The sequence below is a fragment of the Mytilus trossulus genome, chromosome 5, assembly GCF_036588685.1.
Source record: "Mytilus trossulus isolate FHL-02 chromosome 5, PNRI_Mtr1.1.1.hap1, whole genome shotgun sequence".
Classification (NCBI taxonomy): Eukaryota; Metazoa; Mollusca; class Bivalvia; order Mytilida; family Mytilidae; genus Mytilus; species Mytilus trossulus.
In genome coordinates, this window is record NC_086377.1 from 78,807,272 (window position 1) to 78,828,040 (window position 20,769).

General features: G+C 32.8%; 1 protein-coding gene and 2 long non-coding RNA genes across 3 annotated transcripts; all 3 read right to left on the reverse strand.

The window, feature by feature from the left end:
• Window positions 1–3,737: 3,737 nt before the first annotated feature.
• LOC134717487 (uncharacterized) lies at window positions 3,738–5,987 on the reverse strand. The gene is made up of 4 exons (XR_010107339.1): window positions 5,789–5,987; window positions 5,019–5,190; window positions 4,146–4,265; window positions 3,738–3,768 (listed from the first exon to the last, which is right to left on the reverse strand). It is a non-coding gene; the product is annotated as an uncharacterized LOC134717487 (long non-coding RNA).
• On the reverse strand, window positions 5,985–10,107 carry LOC134718335 (uncharacterized). The gene is made up of 5 exons (XM_063580830.1): window positions 10,102–10,107; window positions 8,603–9,359; window positions 7,996–8,204; window positions 7,218–7,424; window positions 5,985–6,347 (listed from the first exon to the last, which is right to left on the reverse strand). The coding sequence occupies exons 1-5, from the start codon at window positions 10,105–10,107 to the stop codon at window positions 5,985–5,987; spliced, it is 1,542 nt and encodes a 513-aa protein (XP_063436900.1).
• A 411-nt stretch (window positions 10,108–10,518) lies between these two features.
• Window positions 10,519–12,902, reverse strand: LOC134717488 (uncharacterized). The gene is made up of 3 exons (XR_010107340.1): window positions 12,668–12,902; window positions 11,557–11,639; window positions 10,519–10,614 (listed from the first exon to the last, which is right to left on the reverse strand). It is a non-coding gene; the product is annotated as an uncharacterized LOC134717488 (long non-coding RNA).
• Window positions 12,903–20,769: the final 7,867 nt, after the last annotated feature.

Here is a 20,769-nt window from a genome sequence, read left to right on the forward strand (position 1 = left end):
ACCCCAAATAAAAAAATAATGGTGCTATGAAATACCAAAGATATATGTTTATGACCCAGACATGTTTTACTGCAATGAAATGTAGGATAAATTACTGTCAAATTCAAGGGAATATTTTTTATGACCTTTTTTCATATGCAACCGGGTGTGACGTACTATGATTTGGTTACACCTAAAGTAGTGTCGACTTCGGTCAATTACGACTATTATTCTAATTCTTTTTTAATAGGGCACGTAAACAAGAAGTTGCTGTAGTTCTCCATATATCTATTTCTGTGAATATATGCTCATATGAGCTGTGAAAAATGTGTGTCACATCTTTAGAACAGTTCATTTAAGAATGAGTGTCTTGCTGGCTAGTTTTGTCATTTTCATAAGGTGATAGTACTGATATACATGATATAATACCAGTTTGAGACCATTTGAAGCATTAATTTCAATGTCCAAACTTCCTAACATATTGACCAAATTACTTATTAACTTCAGTTTTACATAATTAATCAATCAAAATGTGTTAATTTCACGCAAAGTATATTGATTGATTGTTAATTGCTTAACGTACGGTGTTAAATGTTTCATGCATGTTCAGGACGAAAACAAAATAACAATTATTACAATCGCAGCTCCTGTAATAGAAGCTGTCCAGGATTAAGGTCAGTGAAATTTAGACAGCCACTGGAAATTACTTGTATAGGTGTGTATGATACTGGTAAGATGATTTATGAACAATAAAATAACAATTTATTCCACAAACTATACTATAATAGACGAAGACTTTGCAAAAAACAAGATCATTATTCATATTTACTTATATAATTATCATTAGATTGCATTCTTTCTTAGCAGTGATCGATAAAGTTTAAAATCGTTGTTCCCTCCAACTTTTCTAACTTTTTTGTTGAATGCCTAAATTTATCAAGTCTGAATCCGCCTTTTAGCTCACCTGGCCAATTAGGCCAAATTTACTTGGCCACAAGCATCATTCGGGTATCTAGTTTCCGATGACCCTGCTTGTCAACCAAGATGGCCGAAATGGCTAAACTGTTACTGTTACTGTTACTGGTAATTTCCTCCTCTCTCAGGAGCACTCCCAAAGGGATACATCAATTCAAAATTATAGTCTAAGAAAAGATATTTACAACTTACGTTAAACTGTACAGTTATCCCACCACCCTTGGTTATTGCGTATACTAAAAGCATTGTTCATTTGGCATACTAGTCTAATGGGTAGTAAAATACAAGTTTTTACTATTACTTTGAAACCGTTATAAATAGAGAAAATCTGACAAGAACTGTTCAGAATGTTAAATAATGATAAATGTTTTTTTTTCCATTTGTTTGTCATGCTTTCCTTTTATCTTGAAAACTATAAAAGATAGAGAGAAACTTTAAATAGAAAAAATGATAAGCACGACAAGTTCTACAAATAAGTCTAAAAAGGTCAAAATCGTCAGTTGACTTCTTATTAGAGTTATCTTAAAACTCATAAAAGATAGACAAATGATAGATACAAATTGAAATAAGCGAAAATAATCTAAAGTCTAGCACTGGAGATGCAAAGTCTAGTGCTATAGATATACATGCATAATGCATCTGTTCTGTCAATTGAACTAATCTTTCATCCATCAGAAAACAGTTTGTTTTAATCCAAACAGAATCGTAATAGCCATTGGGTTATTTTTTTTTCAAGTATTTGAAAGTGTTTGAGATAATATCAAGTGTCCAAAACGTTCGTAGACGCAACTCCCAGCATATGTTGGGCCTGTACAAAGTCAGGCTATGTACACCATGTGTTAGTTGGTGTTTTACCTAAATATTTTAAAATTTGTGCATGATTTTGTATTTTAACCTTTTTAATCGAGTGTTACTGATAATTGTTTTGTAAACGAAACACACAACGGCGTACACAATGATAAGCCTGGAATCTTTTATGAGTTGTTTTTCTGTGTTGAACGTCTTTTTTTATTAAAGAGAAGTCGAGGTTGTAAATTCAAATGGCAATATTTTTTGGCAGTTCTACAAAATGTAACTTTTCATTTCATCACCAATATCAATATTTGTATAGTTATTCATTTTCTTCAACTAATTTGTTTATTCATTTATCAGCTATTTTCATTGGTACTGTGTGAACATATGTTTTATATATTTTATAATATTGTCAGAAAAGGTGTTGCAATAGTTATAATAATCCCATAATAATAATTTCATACATAATATATTTCTTGTATTCAATCATTTCAAAACGTGTAAATAAAAGTCCTTAGCCAGATTTCCTCGGTTTTAGTTTGTTACCCCGATTTTGTTTTTTGTCCATGAATTTATGAGTTTTGAACAGCGGTATACTACTGTTGCCTTTATTTAGTGACTTTATACATATCTTGAAAAATTAAGATTGACAAATTTAACATGTCATGATACCATTGTGTTTTTGTTGTTTTTTATTTTGTTATTTTAGCACTGTTTGTGTTTAAGTAGTGTCTTCTCTACTTGTTTATATCTGTATGAACTTTTGATGAGTACTTATGTAAAAAAATAAATAAATAAATGTTCTTGTTCTAATTATTGGCCAACAAATCAAAGCAACATCGACACGTTGAACCTGACAGGCCAACCTATCACAGCAACATCGACAAGTTGAACCTGACAGGACAACCTATCACCGCAACATCGACACGTTGAACCTGACAGGACAACCTATCAAAGCAACATCGACAGGTTGAACCTGACAGGCCTACATATCACAGCAACATCGACATGTTGAACATGACAGGCCAACCTATTACAAAAACATCGACACGTTGAACCTGACAGGCCAACCTATCACAAAAACATCGACACGTTGAACCTGACAGGCCAACCTATCACAGCAACATCGACACGTTGAACATGACAGGCCAACCTATTACAAAAACATCGACACGTTGAACCTGACAGGCCAACCTATCACAGCAACATCGACACGTTGAACATGACAGGCCAACCTATTTACAAAAACATCGACACGTTGAACCTGACAGGCCAACCTATCACAGCAACATCGACACGTTAAACATGACAGGCCACCCTATTACAAAAACATAAACACGTTGAACCTGACAGGCCAACCTATCACAGCAACATCGACACGTTGAACATGACAGGCCAACCTATTACAAAAACATCGACACGTTGAACCTGACAGGCCAACCTATCACAGCAACATCGACACGTTGAACCTGACAGGCCAACCTACCACAAAAAGCAGCGTAATCGTACATACAAACTATAGAGTAAAATGTAAAATAACATCAATACCGAACTCAAAGGAAAATTCGAATCGGAAAGTTCCTTATCAAATGGCAAAATCCAAAGCTCAAGGACTTAATACGATAGGAAAACAATTGTTATACATTGTATATTCTTATTTGGTACATGCATTTCCTAATGCAGAAAATGGTGGATTAAACCTGGATATATAGCTAGCTAAACCTCTCACTTGTATGACATACGCATAAAATTCCATTATATTGACAACAGTGTGTGAACAAAACAAACAGACATAATAGGTAAAAATGTAAAAAAAAAAAATAGGGGTACAGCAGTCAACAATGTGTTATATTCTTATTCACCTTAAAACAAAAGATGTCAAAATCGAAAAAAAACAAAACAATTTCTTTGCAAATGATTGATTTCAAGTCGTACATAGGTGAAAGATACCAAAGACATAATCATACTCATACAGTCGAAGTGGGCATTCATCCGCCTCATCATCATCACCATCATCATCCTCTACAAAAACATTAATAGAAAATTAAGTGTGTTGTTATACTAAACAAAACATAGTTTTCATGGAAAGACATCATGCAAAATATATAAAAAAATCCATCATAATATAACATAAAAGTTGTCTATACATGACCTTGTAAGTGTTGTGCCATTAAATAGTTGTGAAGGTGTGAGCTTTTGTTCCATGTTGAAGGCCTAACTTTATTACAAAAACAATAATAAAAACACTTTTTATTTGTTGTTTTTTTTGTCATGTATGTACAAGGATTCTGTATCATGAATTTATATGTTAAATCTTTTTTATTGTATCTTTTGAAATAATTTCACAAAGAAACACATATTGTTGCATATACACAGTTTTTTCAATAAAAAATAACTACCTCTGTCAACAACTACTGAACCCACGGTAGCAAACTGGGTATACGACCAATCATGATGAACAAAAAGCTGTATCACAGGAATTTTCTTATCAATAATGCTGTTCCATGATATCAACTTTCCTAAAATGTAAAATATAAGCAAATAAATTATTTTATATAAATTAATCAAGAGGGATTTTGTATGGATGCTAATATCAATATACTGAAGTACATATAGCTCAGGTGGTCGTGTGGTCAAGCAGGACAGCTACAGTGCAGGCGATTTGGTGTCACGATATCTCAGTAGTATGGGTTAAAATCACAGCGAGGGAAGAACAAAAAAATTCTGAAAGCTAATTTACAGATCTAATATTGTTGGGTTGATTTTTAGGACTGTCAATTACAACGGAATATTGTATGAAACATGAAGATTCATGTATAGAGCAAAATTTCTTTAGTTGTGAATTTATAACAGATAAATGCTGAAGGTCAAATGACAACACCCCTAGGTTTTTTTTTTTAACTGGTCACCTGTAGTATCAAAAATAGACATTATTTCTTCCCTTTATTATCTATGCAAACCATTTTAGTTATGATTTTGTCAATTTGGTTAAGAGATATCACATTGTGTAACAAGATAGAGGTACCATCATTGATTAACAAAATAACGTTATGAGAGGCAACATATTGTTGTTCACTTAAACTATTTATCTAGAAACAATTATGTGGGTAGCAGAAATTGATACAGTTGAAAATCATAATAGAAGGAAACTTTCTTCCATTCTCTGGAGTAATGAAATATTCTTGAGAAATGTTAACATTGATATCCAAAGTGAATAAAATGGCTCTTCAAGCTACAGTTGAGCTGATAAGTAAATCATAAAATTATATTACCTTGACCAATATCTTAAGCTCTCTAAACTTGCAATCCATTATCAGTAAACTTAAAATTATGGAGCATAGAAATCAATGGAATACTTCTAAGTGAGACCTTATCATCATCAGCATTAATAACAGGACTTATCACTTTCACCATGTACTGGCCTCTTTGTTGCGAATCAATTGCCTGAAAAAAAATAATAAAAGAAATAAAATTTCGCGAAAAGAAGTTATCTTCTTTGGTCCCTACACTAGGTGACATCATATGCATGCCTCCAATGTCAAACATAAACACCAGGCGTTTTCTGGCTTCTGTGCAGCTTCAGAATGTAATAAAATTTATAAACAGAAGATTTTTAGGTGCAACATGTGAGGTTTTTTTTTTGCTTATTATAGTAGAAATTACATGTCAATACATTCAGCAATTCAAAATGTCGGCTTTCTAAGTAACAGACAAGGAGATAGAGAATTTTACGCTAACTGTCATCCAATCAGATCCATTGATACAAAATAATTGCATTAGAATTTGGCATGCACTTGATAGGTTAAATACATTTTGAGTGAATTTTACAAGTCCAAGGACAATAACTCTGCAAAAAAAATCATCAGACTGTAACTTGTCATGGTTATACTATTTACCAAATATCAAACCAATATCTTCAAGCATGAAACGTGTGGAAAGCTGATTTGCTGGACTGACAGACCTCATTCAAGCTTTCTAGGGTTATACTTTGACTTTAATTGCATATCAAATATTCTTAAACTCATTACTGAAATTAACATACCAGTTTCATTTGGTGTGCAGTTGTCACATTATTGCCCTCGTTTACATATCTTTTTATAGCCGACTTGATATGGGATGCCTTCCTGTCACATGCGCCCTTCCCATCCTGAGCCTCACAAAAATTGTAGGATTTTATTTTCTTGTCTAGCTCTTGATGTAAAGTGGCAATGGTCAATGTACTTTTGTAGCAACCGGCATTATCTGACCATATCTTGACCTTTTTGACAGATATTTTGAACCACATCGACCAGAATAGCTCCAGTTGTAGCTGCATCTTGAGGGGTTGGTTGTTCAAATATATGCACATGTGTAAGAAATTTCACACTTCCCTCTGATTTTAACATAGTTACAGTAATGTGCCAATTAATGCCTCTCTTTCCAAACCAATCTGTCTTGCCCTTTCTAAACTTTCGCGGTGAAAATTTCATGGCCCAGTCAGCTACCATGAAAGCCTCATTTTCCCCAAGACAGTTCACAACAGCTTGTCTTGCCTTTTCTTGATTTTTTGATCGAAGGATATGACTCTTCCATTCATAGATATCAGCTATAGCTTTTTCAACCTAAAACAAAAACAATAAATTTGTAAATTTATAAGAACAAAAAATCAAGTTCATATTCACCTCATTCTCACAATTATATCTAGAATTTACACTAGAGGCAATAAAGAGCCTGTCGCTCATCCTTGGCATGTGTGCAAGTAGCATATTAAACAAAGGACACATAACATAGAGGAGAATAGAAATGTAGAATTCATGATCAAATTTTGTTTTGGTGATGATAATAACAAAAAAATGCAAAATTTTCTTAAAATTACCAATTCAACTGGTTGCCTGATTTGTCTAAAAATTTCAGGGCGGTTAGATCTTTACTTAATGAATAATTTTATAATATCAAATTTGCTCTAAATGCTTTGGTCTCAGATATACTAGCCAAAAACTGCATTTTACACCAATGTACTTTTTTTTGCCAAGTTGGTCAGCTTGGTTGGTGGGCTGGGTCATTGGACACAATTTTTATACTAGATACCCAATGATGATTGTGACCAAGTGTGATTTAATTTGGCTCAGTAGTTTTGGAACATATTTTTGTAAACGTTTGCGAACCACGGACACAGGACGCCAAATAATGAAAATAGCTCACTTAGTCCTTTAGGCCAGGTGATCTAAAAACCAGAGAAATGTGTAATGTAGGTCAAATTTACATGTTTTGGAAGGATGGTCTCATGCGGTGCTGCATCTCCTATACCAAGTCGCATACATGTAACTTTTTTTTATATTTAGTGCTTGAGAAAAGATTGGATCTATCTACACTAAAACCAAAAACTATCATGAGGAATAAAATTTGATAAGATGTTGTCTCACATCTGTATTAGTCACACAGTAACTTAGTAATGAAGTAGGACATAACATTTTACCAGAATTTAAAAATACCTTAAAGAGCACAGCTTCAGGATTATCCCAGTGTCTTTCAAATGCACTCTTTGAAATAAAAGATAGTGTTTCATCAACAAAACTACACCGTTGGCATTCATCAGTATGCGAATGGTTATCACATTGTTGGCAGAAGGGTCCTTTTTCTTCACTCAAAGCATACGAACAACAATGGTCTGCTATGGATGATGATGTATTTACATGTAGCTGAAAAAAAAATTAGTTGATTCAATCTTTGGATTGGCTTCTGAAAAGATATATATATATATACTCTTTCTCTCTATATATATAAATATAAAGAATAATATAAAAAAGAAGATGTGGTATGATTGCCAATGAGACAACTATCATCAAAAGACCAAAATGACACAAACATTAACAATTATAGGTCACCATACGGCCTTCAACAAATGAGCAAAGCCCATACCTCATATAGTCAGCTATAAAAGGCCCTGATAATGGTTGCTTTGAAAGTCATATTCCTATACACCCCCAAAAACTTTGTATTGAGGGGGAGGGGAACAAAAGTACTATATCAGACCTTTTTTGGCCCTTTCTTTTAGAAACATGTGGCACCAGAATCCCAAATTAAAAAAATAACCAAAGTAATATGCCAATAAAATATGTAAACATTTCATAAGGCTCTATTAATATCCCAAATTAGACACAAAACCATAATTTCTATGGATGGATAACAGACCCATAACCTTATAACAATGTACAACCACAAAATATTTTGAAGTCGTATGAAAAAGGGAATATGAAAACTAATAAAAACCTTATAATCTGTTTTTAGGTAATGCTTTGCTACCACCAAATTATCCAGTGTTTTCTTCTTTTCATCCAAGGTTAAATCTAACTGTTCTACAGTTTCTGTGAGATCTGTAAATGCTCGACTTCCCTCAGAAATATAGTAGCCAAGACCCTCCATAGACTGTCTGACTGAAGCACTGCAGTCGGTCAAAATCTTGTACATAGTACTTGTGCCTGCAAATGGAATTAAAATAGTTTAAGAAGAAAAAAAAGAACACCAATCTTTGACAATATTTCACATGAAGTGTATGTATGTAATGAACATAAATATGAAATGAAGCCTGCTTTGTACTAGTCGGACAAGCTGAACCCGATCTTTAACTTAATGCTACCACACACGGTAACAGTCTACAGGAAGACATGCCACCCCAAGGTGAGCATGCTACAACCAAAAAGGGCGGTTAAAAATAAAATGTTTTTGGACATTTAATATTTTAAGGTAATCCAATGAAATGGGATTAGCCAGAAAACCTTAAATTTTGTTAACAAAATGGCTGACGTCATCAGCAAACATACTAAATTCATAAAATCAAACTTTTAATGCAGAATTGTAATCCAAATGAAATAAATACCTAAAGGCTGAATGTTTTCATCCTCACAGAGCTGTGTATACTGCCTGATGATTGTTGCAGGGGCAATACTTCTGATTACATTTGGTGTTTGAATGAGTTCTCCAGTTGCAAGCTGTAATGTTTTTTCTCCAATTGGTAAATCTTTGATCAAGTGGTTTGAAGTAATGAAGTCTAAAAAATGGTCAAGCTGTCCATCATTTATTTTTGAACGAGGAATCTTTGATGTTTGTGCAGGAACACCTAAACCAATATTTTGTGCATGTTTCTTAGCAGAATAAAACTTGTAGTGAGATAATCCTGGTATACTGGCACTGACTTCTGCAAAACTGTAATCATTTGTTGCTATTGATAATAACTGTCTCCTCAACGTTGAGGTGTTTGCAACCATGTATGAGCTGACAATAGCATCCAACAAAGAGCTTGTGGTTTTATTTTTGTCATTTTCTTGCTCTCCAAAAAGAGAATGTTTGATGAACTCAGAACCATCAGGACAAATAGTGTTCAGTAGAGCAGTTATACAAGTATTAGCTTTTGATAAATATCTTCTTTTTGTTCTCTCACTTGACTTCTCTAAAGATTCAGTTAGACACTTTACAGGGCTTATGTCACATGTTTCCAAGAATTCATTGAATTTTCCAAGTCTATCAATTCTGATAACAGATGCTTCTGTACCCTGACTATCAGTTTTGCAGCAACTTTCAGTTTCAAAATAACTGGTTGTTTCCTGACTTGATGATGTGGAAGCATGTTTAGCAAACTGAAAATAAATGTTATTTTAAAAATATAAATAAAAATTCACAAATTTTATTAAATGTGTGCCTTTGATTAATACAGACAAAATAATTTTAATGCTATATTTATTTAACATGTCATGTGTTTAATGGGATTTGAAAAATTACTGCTGAAATAACAAATGCATGCTTTTCTTACTATGAAGCTTGTATATAAATTGGAAGTCAATTAATTAAAAAATAAAAAAGCTAGAATGTTTACAAATGAAATTCATTAAAAAAAAAAATCAAAGGGCAATAACCCCTATAAAATAGGATTTTCCCAAATTTTTAACTTGGCCAAGAGATTTTCACGTTAACGCTTGTTTGTAAGTTTGAAGTCAATCAGTTAAGAAATAAAAATTCTTGGGCGCTTACAAATACAGGCAAACAGAACCCACATTTCCATATATCCTCTACATTGCAAAATAATTTAATTTTGGATGTAACGTGTCTTCTGATTGGCTGGCGTAATTTTGTTATGAGCCTATAGACATAATTTAGTCATGTGACCGTGACGTCATCAACATTTTTTCATGGTTTTCAAGGTTTAAAATGGAATCTGAATGGAATTTAGAATTAAATTATAAGAAATGACTGTAATATTTTTTTCTGTCTATTCAAATAACAGAAAAATTTGGTGCACATTGTTAAATAACCTACTACGCGTGTTATTCAGTGTGCACCAAATTTTTTATGTTATTTCTTCAAAGACAGAAAAAATATTACAGTCATTCCTGAAATGTGCCGGGAACAAAAGTCAGATTGAATAAACAGCTTTACGATCAGAGTGATCTCAAATGAACCAAATTATCAAATATGCAGTTAGTACATTGAAAGTTCTTGAAATCTTTTAGTCTTTAGCCATGACGAAAAGGAGATGCTTCATCTTGTTGTATAGGGCTAAGATGCGGTCTGTGGTCTCGTTATGTAGCAAAACAAATTCAGAGTAACATTCAACATATAGACAAATTTTTATATAACTTCCTATTCAATAGAATCAATTCAAACATCATTTATCGAAAACATGATGTCATTCCGTTAACGTGGACCCAACCAGCATATGGCTGTGAGTGGGCCTACTTTATCGTATCTAGCTTTAATACTGCAATTTTTTTTATAAATGAAATTTTCAATGATACTTACATTATATCCACTATTAAGTCGATTAGGTCTGAGATTATACTGTTCTTCATATTGATAGCTACATGTATCACCAAGGTTGTCACTGTTCATCAAACACTGCATAAAAAAAATGTTTACTTATATCAGATGATAACTGAGTCTTTAAAAACATAAACCACAGTAAGCTTATCCATTAACAGGCTATCAGGACTCTGTTAATTTTACGTTTGTTTTTGTTCCATCATATGTCATGTATGAGTTCAACCCTCATGTGCAAATTCAACAAAAAATTTTGATGAGTTTATTTGTACTGAAAAATGGGATACACAATTTTGCATAATGATATATATATGCAATATATATATATGACTTGAGGTTTTAAAGTACTGAATGAACCCACATATTCAATAATAATAATGTTAATTTTCTGCCCTTGCTTATTGCACTACTATTGATTGTAATTTGTACATAGTTCAAGTTTTCAATAAAACTATGAACTGTAGAAGAAATTAATACTACATGTACTATGCACTTTAAAATAACAGACACATAAACTTGAAGTATCATTTTTTTTTTTCTCAATATATACATTAAAAATGGTGAAGTATACTGAATGTCAATAAAAATACAACACCTACATGTACATGTATTTTGCATTGAATAAAAATTCACTGTCAGATCTTTTAACAAAATTCGTCTGTAACTGTCATTTTTCTCAGGTCAAAATTGATAGAAAAATTAACCCAATCAAATTTTTGTTTAACTTTAATTTAATATTCAACAAATATTTTAATATCTTTTTAATAAAAATAAATTGGGAGAATCATTATCAATTATTTTGGTATTCAGACTGTCAGTGCTAGGGGTAAACTATTTTAATGTATCATGATGTTTGATATACCCCTTTATATGACATGTATGACAGTCGGACTCATACAATTAAGCCCATTAACAGATAGAGATACCATACATACATGTACATTGACTCTGAATAAAACCATACATACATGTACATTGACTCTGAATAAAATAATAGCATGTACTAGCATTATAACTTACATTTGTATTTGCACAAATTTCAGCCAAGCTACATGAAGTGGATTGCCCACAATAAAGGGTCTTTCTGCATCTTGGACATATTGCTGAAACATACAGTTCAAATTATTTTTTTTTATATAAAATAAAGATACATTTTTAGTATATGCAAATTAAATAGATGTTTGTCCCATAAAAGAAAAAAAAAATGAATTTAGGAGAAATGGATTCTTATAAATTCCTTATTAAGTTTATAGTACACTACTGATTGTGACAAATTTAAATATTTTGAAATAAAAACCTGTCAGTTTTTGCTGAACTTATTCTGTACCTTTGTTGTTGACAGGTTAAGCTACTTGTTTTTGGAGAGAAATTCTGTTTCTTGTTTACTTTCTTCAAACATCGGTAATATTTTGGGTAGGGGAAAGAAATGGATAAAATCATGCAATGTAAAGGTGTTTTTCCTTCTTTGATAACTTAAGAAACTGAAAGATTTCAGCTATTTATGCAATATCCTGAATGTTCCTTGTAAATTTAATAATAAGCCTCTTATTTTGGAAATAAAAGACATTTTGATTTAATTTATAATGGTCCAGTATTGCCTGGGAGGTGGGTTGAGGTCCACTTCAATGCTTAATTGATAGGGGTGCCGCTGGGGTTCTGTTACTCTACCCTTTTCATATAATTTAAAAAAAACTTAAATCAAATACCCTTTGCAGGGGCGGTTCCAGCCATTTTAAAAGGGGGGGTTCCAAACCCAGGACAAAGGGGGGTTCCAATTACATGTCCCCATTCAAATGCATTGATTGTCAAAAACAAAAAAAGGTTCCAACCCCTGAACCCCCCCCTTTTTTTCTGGATCCGCGTCTGCTTTGTAGGTTTTTATGGGGAGGGGGGAAACTTCTGCAAATTTTGTATATCTAAAATCAATTTTTACATATATATCACTATTGTTCAATCAATTTTGCCCAAATCAAGTTAAGAGGGGGTGGGGTCAGTGAAAAACACACTATGTGAATTAAGTTTTTTATCCTACATTGAACTTTTGATGTTATCCCCAAGCTGGTTAATAAATATAAATAACAAATTATGATACTAAATTATAAAAGGAAATCATTTTAATTATTGTACTTACGAGTTCCAACTGGAACTATGATTCCTGTTCTAGCATGAATCTCTTTCACTTTTTCCAAAGATACATTTATGTTATGCCTTTACCCCATACCATCCTCCATATATTTTGTTGTCTTTGTTGTGAGAGGAAATTATATCAGGTATCCCACATATCTTTGATTTGCAGCCTGCTTTGTTTTTATTCAAAAACCTGTGAAAATGTTCACTGCACACTTGAAACGTCTGTGTAATATCACTTGGCAGTAGACCAGCCTCAGTAAGAACAATGGACTGCAATGCTGATGACAAAGAAGTCAGTGGGGGAAACTTCACCTACACATTTACATATCTGTGAGCTTTTAAAGCTACAGAAGGACATGGTTATTTACAGACCATAACTATTGTTTTAACACTGACTGTTCACTGATATCGTCTGCAAAGTTTCTCCCATTTGTGTATACTTCCTGTGTACATGTGTGCTTTAGACCAGAAGAGTTCTACCAGGGGAGATAACTCTATATTATCAATAATGAATAATGAAGATTTTCTTAATACTTTTTTAAGGACATGCTTGAATTTCCATTCAATTTACAAGTTTACTTGGTTATTTATATAATATAGATTATATTTAGGTCAGATAGTACTTTGAAATCAGTGTGGAAAGGAATGAAATCATCTACAGATTTTAAGGATCTATGGAACACTGTATAACCACTAAATTCTTTAAAATGTAGAAAACCTTGAAAAATCTGCATATTGGCCTCTTAAAACTTTTGAAAACATTAAAATAAGCTTGGAGAAAATTTTTCATGACATTAAGCAGGTTTCAAACAAAAATTTAACAAAATTTTAATTACCTTTATTTTTACCTGAAAAGTCATGTTTCCATGGCAACAACAGGGTGACACATTATGATTATGGAGTGGCAAATATTTTTTTTGGGAAAATTAAGACATAAAATGTATTGAGGTGAAATTTGGTGGAATTCTGTATCATGTCATGGCCAGCTCATTTTTATATTTACAGAGAATTGATATTAAGTTTTACCCTTGTCCGTCTGTACGTCCGTACGTTCGTACGTCCCAAAGTTGGTTTCCGTTCTTTAACTTTATTTGCCTCTACCAAATTTTATGAAACCTATAAACAATGCTTTTTACCACAAAACACATATCAAGGGCGCAATTCGGTGTTAACCGTTCTAGAGTTATACCCTTTTAAAAATGAAAGAATTGCTGAATTTATATACGCCCGTTTACTGGACGTATTATGGTATACCGTTATCCGTCTGCCCTTCTGTCCGTCCGTCGTCAACATATCATGGCGGACATTACCTCAAAAACGCTTTAACCAATTTGCATAAAACTTTGGTGAACTGTTCATATCTATTGAAGTGAGCTCCCTATCGTTTTGTTTAAGTTTTAGATTTTACGTTTCCGAGTTATGGGGTTTTATTCATTAAAAAGGGAGATTTTCCAGTTTTCGGACACTAACTCAAGAATGCTTTGACCGGGACCAACTTGCAAGAAATTTTGGTTATTTTTTAATATCTGTTGACATATTTTTATAAAATTCAGATTTTACGTTTCCAAGTTGCGGGGCTTCATTGTTATTCTTGTGGGATTTTGTCTTATAATCGGTTTGTTTCTGTGCGTGTTACATTTTAGTGTTATGTCGTTGTTCTCCTCTTGTTTTTAATGCGTTTCCCTCGGTTTTAGTTTGTTACCCCAATTCTGTTTTTTGTCCATGGATTTATGAGTTTTGAACAGCGGTATACTACTGTTGCCTTTATTTTATTCATAAAAAGGGGGATTTTCCAGTTTTCGGAAAATAACTCAAAAATGCTTTCAGCAGTTCTCATGAAACTTTAATGAATTGTTAATATCTTTTGATGTAAGCCCCCTTTAGAATTTTATAAATTGTAGTTGTTTATTGTCTGACAACAGATTTACTCAGAAATCTTTAATTGAATATAAATTCAATTTATATGATATAAATTTCAAGTTCTTTGACTACATTTATTCAGAAACCTATAATATGTCAAATATTTAATTACAATCCAATTTCAGACCTGTATCAAGCTTAAATATAGATAATAGTTGTCATATTCCTTACTTGGTAAACGTATCTATTGCGTAGAATATGATGATGTAAACCTGTTTTTATAACAAGCTAAACCTTGGTAGCCTTTGGCAACTGATTTTCATAGTTCGTTTGTATGTTGTTATCTTTTTATTACGGGGCCTATTATAGATGAATATAAGGTTTTTGCTTTGCTAATTTTTGAAGGCCGTACGGTGATCTATACTTGATAAGTTCTGTGTCATTTGTGCTTTTGTGTTGTCTCTTGGGCAAAACTACCATATATTCTATTCTATATAAAAACAATTGAAAAGAAAACACTAACATTCAATTATTGCACATACAAAGAAAACACTGAATTACCGGTTCCTGGCTAGAAAGAGGCAACTATATAATTTGATGAGCAAAAAATCGTTTGCGATCCACCCTCTCCTTTCCATGGACAATGATGAAACAGCACCACATTTGAACAAGCTTCAATCAAAGCGGGAAAGCGCTAGACGAGACACGAGTCAAATTCTAAGAAATGCTAATGCATACAAATGTTCCACCTTTGAGAACAAGTACTTTCAATTACTCCAAGTTACAGCAAATGTTACCACCAAAACATGATCACCTATGTTAAAAAGACAACTTTTACCAGTTATGATATAAATATAAAATACAATGTTATACAATGTTTTAATTCAATGCTTTTCAATTTCGTACTTTATTTGGCCTTTTTAACTTTTTTGGGATTCGAGCGTCACTGATGGGTCTTTTTTAGACGAAACGCGCGTCTGGCGTATATAAAAAAATTAAGTCCTGGTATCTATAATGAGTTTATTAACTGTCTTTTGATAATCAAAGGCATTTGATATCGCTATCCTAGATTAAATTCACTATTCATTATCATACATTTTTTGTACTCGTTGTCTAAGACTCGAGTCGCATGGTAAATTCCCGAGGAATTGCATGTTTTTTTGTCATCCAAATTATTTAAATTTTCACTAAATTAAGGTTAAAATTGATATCGTATTTACGTACACATTAGTTATCAAAGGTACCAGGAATATAATTTTTTAGACGAGCGTTACGTTTACAGAAGATTCATCAGTGACTCTTATATCAAAATAGTTATAAAGCGAAACAAGTACAAATTTGAAGAGCATTGATGATACAAAATTCCAAAATGTTGTGCCGAATACCACAAAATATTCACGAAAATGTAAGTTTTCGACAATCCACGAACATTGATACCCACGAAAATAAATGAATCCACACTACATAAATATTCACTATCTAATTCACAAGTGATTTTGATCTGCATATATTAATGTTTGGTCAACTGTCTTATGTTTTATATTCTAGGTGATGAGACTGTATCTCACATGTTTTCTTTACAGTTGATTTTGTATTTTCACCATTGACAAAAAATCAGTATATGCATCGCCAAAACCAAAAAAAAAACTAAAAACGAAAAGAAAAGAAAAAATATCCGACATTAAAACTAGTCACATTATTGAGTTCCTATCAGTATTATTTTGATGGAAGGTTGGAGTGTTTCTTATTTATGAATGTCCATGCGTAATCTGGCACACCATCGGATGTCTTCAGGGGAGACGAAATTCAGACGTAATTTTCATTTGAGCCCATTTTTTTACTTTTCTGTTCATTGTGCAGTGTTTTTCAACTTTCGTATATCTGCAATGCTTATTTGTTTGCCGTGCCGTTATTGTTTTATGTTTTTTCCTGGCTGATGCTTATGTTATAAAGTCATATTAACGTGTGTTATGCAAGGCATATGTCTTGTGTCGTGCTGTTATTTCTTCGCATGCTACTGTTGTTTGCCCTACTGATGGCATTTACTATATGAAAAACAATATATGATCCCTCTTCAACTTTGTACGTGTTAGGCTTTACAACTCTAATGATCTGAGCGTCACTGATGAGTCTTATGTAGACGAAACGCGCATCTGGCTTACGAAATTGTAATTCTGGTAACTTTGATATCTACTTCACGTATCCCTGAAATCCGGGAAGCCATTTTAGGTTTTTACATCTTCATGTATAGGTTTCTAAAAAAATGTTGACCACTAAAAGAATCATTTACAAATGAATGTGAGACATCCCAAATTTTTTTTTTTCTATATAGATGACAACAAATTGAAAGGCAAAAAATAAGTAACAAGTAAGGCACAGCTTTTACTCATAGAATGATGTTTGCCACGTGGATGTTTATTGTCCGTTCCAAATTTTTTTACAATGCTGATGTTGATTTTGCCCTGCAGATGTTATTAAATGAGGTGCTGTTGAATTTAATTACCAAGCTGTTGATTTGTATGCCATGCGGATAATTTGTTATGACATGCTGATGATTTTTTATGGAATGCTGATGATTTTTTTGCAATGCTGAGGATTTATTTTGCTATGCTGTTGTAAAAGTGCCTTGCTGATTTCTGTTTTTCTTCAATTTATAAATGTTGGTTGCCCCTTAGTGTTTAAAGCTTGGGAAGAAAACTCTTAGAATCAAAATGCTAGTTCATGTCAAGCATTACAATGTACCTTACGCAGATTTATTGTATACTGCAATTTTGGTTTGTTCTATCGCAGTTCACAATCAGTCAAGCTTTTTGTCAAAATCTGCTATTTAATAGATTTTTCATATTTAAGCTAGAATCGAAACGTTTGATGTGAGTGAATCAGTTTAAATATTTTACAAAAAATAATTGAATCAATAGAAATAGACATTTAAGTGTTTAAAAAGTGTCCAAAAACTTTCGTCAGATGAACATGAAATTTGAGGCCAAACCGGCCCTTACCGGACCTACTCCTTTCAACTGGACTGATAGGTTTTTATTTAAATTTGTATTTGTAGCATAGAAGAAAAGTTCTGTAACAACATTTTCCTTCTTTTTTTACAAAATATTATAAAATCTATCGATCTTATCACAATTTATTTTCAGATTCTATTGTATTTCTAGCATTTTTTTGTATTAACAAACATGTGTTTTTTCATGATTATTCTAAGCAGGCAATATTCAGAGACTCATAGCTTGAAAAATATCACGGATTACTACTAAAGCCTACATATTAGGCCGTTAGTTTTCACGTTTGAATACTTTTACATTGTCGTTTCGGGGCCTTTTATATCTGACTATGCAGTATGTGCTTTGCTGATTGTTCAAGGCTGTACGTTAACCTTTTTATGTTTTGTTTAGTCTATTGTGAAGAGTTGTATCATTTGGCAATCATATCACAACTTCTTTTATTTTGATAGTATAAACTTAACTTCGTGATACGGTAAATTAAAATGTATTAGATATTTTTACACATTGAAGCCATAAGCAATGTCAATGACAGTCAAAACAGACCGATATCTATCCTTACAACAACATAAGAAGAATTTAAACTTCGCGTATCGTAAACTTTTTTGTCTCTATAAATAATGCTTTTCCCATCCATCTCAAGTAAAGGGTATTCAGTACTCTTCGTAGTAATAAGGATATGGTGTCTTAACCTATCATTTGGAATGGTAAACTCTTGAACTCCTTCCAGCTTCCCTTCTGGTTTAATTATAACCATAAAAGGTACGACCGGTTTAAATTCACCCTGCTGATAATACACTGCCATTATTGGTTTGTCAGATTCTACTTTTATAGAGGCGTTGCTGTTGATATCTATGTAACCCCCAATTTTGTCGACTACTTTGGTAGCTTGTTTCAACTGTTTGCCGAGGAGAGTCATCGATGTATTTGCATGTGTAGCGATTAAACGTAATATCAATGGTTTGTTATCAAATAATGGTGGTATAACAAATGTCGTTCCTAGCTCTTTAACTGGAGGTACCATTTCCAATAACTGATTCATTAAACCACTATTCACGGGTACTTTCGCGCCATCAACCCCAGAAAGCACTGCTATATCTTTGTTTGATTGTACTATCGTTCCTGTGAGGTCAGTATTACACGAGTACTTTCGCCCCATCAACCCTGGACTGTGCTCCTATATCTTTGTTTGATTGTACTATCGTTCCTGTGAGGTCAGTATTACTTGAAAGTTCGAGGGTTCCCCTTTCTGGTAAATGAATAGAAATGGTATCCCCATCTCCATACTTCGTATTGTTATAAGTTATCGTTTCAGTCTTTTCGAGTAGTTTCAATGTTATATTTACGTCTGTATCGACGGTTATTGCAACAATTCCGATAAACGATTCCCCACCTCCTGAAGGGACGAAAGACGGAATAACATACGATGTTGATAGCTTTTCTTTTGGTAAAACAACAAATCCTTCATTGGTAATCGAATCCTTATATAATGCATACAAATCAGTTTTGCTGGACGTAAGTATGTGTACTCCTTTCTTCTCAATTTCGTTTCTGTTGACTTTGAATTCTGATAAAAAAACGATTTTTTGTGAAGTGTAAAAGATCGATATGTTGTGACATAGCTCGATAGCAGGGTTGTACATAACTAACTATTGAACTTTAGACGATGATAAATGTAATTTAAAAGATGACATAAAACTTAGAAAACCATTGTTACGCACTAAGTAAAACTCTTCAGTATCTGTCGAAAATCAAATATAGTGTCATTATGAAAGTAAGTTACACCTAAGAGTAAACTTTATTGTAGCAGCATTTCGAACTTTAAAAAAATATATATATACAAACAGGTTTTTAAAGAGACAGGAAGTTGAAAATAAACCTCATTATTGTGCTTCTTTGTTGCTGTTTGTTTTTGTTTCAAGTTTTTATGATTATGACGCAACGTTGCCTACTGTACCTCTATTTTTGACATTTTTTACGTATGATGTCGGTTTGTTTTATTTACACATAGTTGTCAATATAAAATGGATTTTTGTATCCGACTGCCATACATGAGAAAGGTTAAGCTACCTACTATAAAACATGGTTCAAGCCACAATTTTCTTCGCAAGAAAATGTCTGTATCAAGTCATGAATATGACGGTTTTATTCATTCGTTTTTTGTATTTGAGATCGTGTTTTGTCATTTGACTTTCAGTTTCTAAATTTCTTCGAATTTTTGTGATTTTACTTTGTTATACTGGTTTGGATAGAAAAGGGAACGGACATGGGAAATGTGTCAAAGAGACAACAACCCAACAACAGAGCAGATTGTTTTTTTTTCTATCAATTTGGTGGATGTAAAAAGAAAATGACTATATTTATACGTATCACCAAATTTTCGTTGGAGAAGAATGGCAACTATGGTAAATTTTCCCTAGGGAAGAATTTGTTCAAACTTGTTACCCCAGGGGGGGGGGGGGAATTGGCATGGGCTCAGAATGTCTATATAACATTGGCCCAATGAAAGTTGGTATTTGCTGTTCCACTACTCAACATACACCTTTGAGGAGTAAGGGTAAAGACAGATAGGTTCGGAGTCGAAACAGTTTATCTGTGCAAAATGACAAGTTTTTCAGTGGACTGTTCACATTGTGAATTAGCACTTTTCAAATCCATGCATAGCTTATCTGTAGGGTGTATATGCGTATAATGCCCCTAAAATGCACCGAATGCGCCATTGGACGTTGATACCCAGCCATCGACAGCAAATCTGATGGAGAATAAATTCCTAATGCTATATTGGATGAATACTACTGATTTTATCTATACATGTATCATGTATTATATTATCTTTCCATCTGTGTTTTGTTGTACAGTCTTGACAAAGATTGTTATAATTAAAAGAGCATATAAAAAAATGAAATAATGTCATTATTTTTACATGTGTCACGTGTATGATCAAACTTATTTGAAGTGTAAAAAAGTCTTTAGATCTTATTAAAAAATAGAATGTTTGTGATGGCTCGTCGAATACCGTAGATAATTGTTTGACTCCATACACTAAACTATCGTACACTAATGACGTTTCTTACAAACATACATTTTCTTATTTCAGTCAAACTTTTTTTACAGATTTTGTTTTTGCCACAAATACAAAGAAATACGATGTATACAAACTTGAACTACTATTAGATGATGAAAGCATTTGATTCCTGACATAATGCATATACAAACAAAGCAGATGTGGTATATAAAG

Excerpts from the sequence above, each read along its gene's own strand:
- LOC134718335 (XM_063580830.1), bottom strand. Across the intron at positions 8,205-8,602 it reads TGAAAACATTCAGCCTTTAG|GCACAAGTACTATGTACAAG; the intron begins GTATTTATTTCA and ends TTCCATTTGCAG. Across the intron at positions 7,425-7,995 it reads ACCTAAAAACAGATTATAAG|CTACATGTAAATACATCATC; the intron begins GTTTTTATTAGT and ends TTTTTTTTTCAG.